Source organism: Corticium candelabrum, chromosome 3 (genome assembly GCF_963422355.1).
Source record: "Corticium candelabrum chromosome 3, ooCorCand1.1, whole genome shotgun sequence".
NCBI classification, from domain to species: Eukaryota; Metazoa; Porifera; class Homoscleromorpha; order Homosclerophorida; family Plakinidae; genus Corticium; species Corticium candelabrum.
Genome location: NC_085087.1, coordinates 8,196,837 through 8,199,336, shown reverse-complemented (window position 1 = coordinate 8,199,336; position 2,500 = coordinate 8,196,837). Strand labels below are relative to the sequence as shown.

The following is a 2,500-nucleotide window of genomic DNA, read 5'->3' as shown; positions in this document are numbered from 1 at the left end:
TTACAGACACGCCCATTTTATGGACATGGCCACTGCTGTTGGCTTCTAATTGAGTGATACGGTAGAATCAGTGGCAGATCCAGACTGCAATAAAGGGGTGTATATACTATCTACAGCTTTGGTTCTCACGCGTATTTACAGTCCACAATTTTTATGACCACGCCTACACATGATGGAGGCTGTAGCCCGGTCTAGCCCATGCCACGCTACGCCTCTGCAGTTAGTGTAGACTCTACCCGGGATTTCTCTTGAATTTTATGATGTTTTTCCATATGACTGCGACACAGTTTGTACAACTCTTGTATATTGATGCTTTAGTGAACGACGGAGCTTGACAATGGCATGAAGTGCATGCACAACTGCGACACCAACCTGCACATAAATTTGTAGATTGATTAATGTATTATAATGTTGTGCTCAGCGAGTCAAACTAAGCGAGAAATCATTGCCTGTTGCCATTGCAACTGCTTTGGGGGGTTGTGGTTGCCATGACAACTAACATGATAACCACGATGTGGTTAACATGAGTAAATGTGTAGTGTGTGTGTGTGTGTGTGTGTGTGTGTGTGTGTGTGTGTGTGTGTGTGTGTGTGTGTGTGTGTGTGTGTGACTCTGCCTGTCCGAAAGCCTATCCTCATCAGACCCGTCTGCACGTCTGTGTCTCTAATGTTTTCATAAAAATCCGTCAATATCTGTCTATCCGTCTGTCCATATGTCAGTCCATTAGTGTGTCTAGATGTCATGCACGTCTCATGATGTCCACTCAAAAATTCTTTAATCGGTCCATTTGTGTGTGTGCCTGTCTGTTTGTCTGTAAATGTGTTTGTCCATATGTAAGTGTGTCTGTCTGTTTGTATGTAAAAGTGTTTGTCCATTTGTGGGTGTGTCTGTCTGTTTGTATGTAAATGTGTTTGTCCATGTTTGTGTGTGTCTGCCTGTTTGTAATACCTGTTACTGTTTGCACTGTCTTGTTGACTAAGTACGATCTACCAGCAGTCGCATCACTTCCTTTCGCTATCGCATGTTTGTCTGTAAACGTGTTTGTCCATTTGTGGGTGTGTCTGACTGTCTGAAAATGTGTTTGACCATTTGTGAGTATGTTGTCTGTAAACATGTTTGTCCATTTGTGCATATGTTTGTCTGTAAATGTTTGTCTGTAAATGTTTGTCCATATGTGAGTGTGTCTGTCTGTTTGTATCACTTTGTATGTAAATGTGTTTGTCCATTTGTGAGTGTGTCTGTTTGTTTGTGTGTAAATGTGTTTGTCCATGTTTGAATGTGTCTGTCTGTCTGTTTGTAATACCTCTTACTGTTTGCATTGCCTTGTTGACTAAGTACCAGCAGTCGCATCTCTTCCTTTCGCTATCTCTGTGTGTCTGTCTATTTGTCTGTACATCTGTTTGTCCATTTGCAAGTATGTTTGCCTGTAAATATGTTTATCCATTTGTCAGTATGTTTGTTTGTAAATATGTTTGTCCATTTGTGTGTGTGTCTGTATATTTTGTCTGTAAATGTGTTTGTCCATTTATGGGTGTGTCTGTATATTTGTCTGTAAATATGTTTGTCCATTTGCAGATATGTTTGTGTGTAAATGTGTTTGTCCATTTGTGAATGTGTCTGTCTGTTTGTATGTAAAAAGTTTGTCCATTCGTGAGGGTGTCTGTCTGTTTGTATGTAAATGTGTTTGTCCATTCGTGAGGGTGTCTGTCTGTTTGTATGTAAATGTGTTTGTCCATTTGTGAGGGTGTCTGTCTGTTTGTATGTAAATGTGTTTGTCCATTCGTGAGGGTGTCTGTCTGTTTGTATGTAAATGTGTTTGTCCATGTTTAAGCGTGTCTGTCTGTTTGTAATACCTCTTACTGTTTCCATTGCCTTGTTGACTAAGTACGATCTACCAGCACTAGCATCACTTCCTTTTTCAACTGACGTCTTTCCAAATAGTAACAAACTGCTAGCATCATTCTCCTAACATAGAGATGCTACACACGGCTCTTTGCATGCAACGATTATCTGATTCTTACGATATCATTGATGACAGCGTCTCCGTCGCCATTGACACCAACCTCACTCTCACAGATGGTAAGGAAAACGTCCTCCAAAGTCTGAAACAACAAAGAATGTCAATACAAGATGATCGAAATAGAGAACAAAGCAAAGACAGACAGACAGACATACATAGACAGACAGACAGACATACATAGACAGACAGACAGACATACATAGACAGACAGACAGATACTCTACTCTAGACAGACAAACAGACAGACAGACAGACATATAATACCACTGACAGACAGACAGACAGACAGACAGACAGAGACACTCACAATGTGTAATTAACCATTTTTGAAAACTCTTCTGGAGTGTATGCCTTCATCATGTTGTGTAATGAAATCAAAATGTCTAACAGCAACAGAGCTGTAGGAACCGGTCCGGTTGGTCAAGTTTTGGAACCGGACCATCTTCCAATAACTGTATGTCCACCGTCGATGATTGTCCA

At 40.6% G+C, this 2,500-nt stretch overlaps 1 protein-coding gene across 1 annotated transcript in view; it reads right to left on the bottom strand.

Moving 5' to 3' along the window:
• LOC134176895 (ABC transporter G family member 20-like) overlaps positions 1–2,500 on the bottom strand; it is a 16,425-nt gene that overhangs the window by 7,452 nt on the left and 6,473 nt on the right. Inside the window, exons 7-9 of the mRNA XM_062643569.1 lie at positions 2,022–2,102; positions 1,854–1,965; positions 237–372 (exon numbers count right to left, since the gene is read on the bottom strand). Coding sequence (XP_062499553.1) covers positions 237–372; positions 1,854–1,965; positions 2,022–2,102 — 329 coding nt within the window. The remainder of the gene's footprint in view (positions 1–236; positions 373–1,853; positions 1,966–2,021; positions 2,103–2,500) is intronic.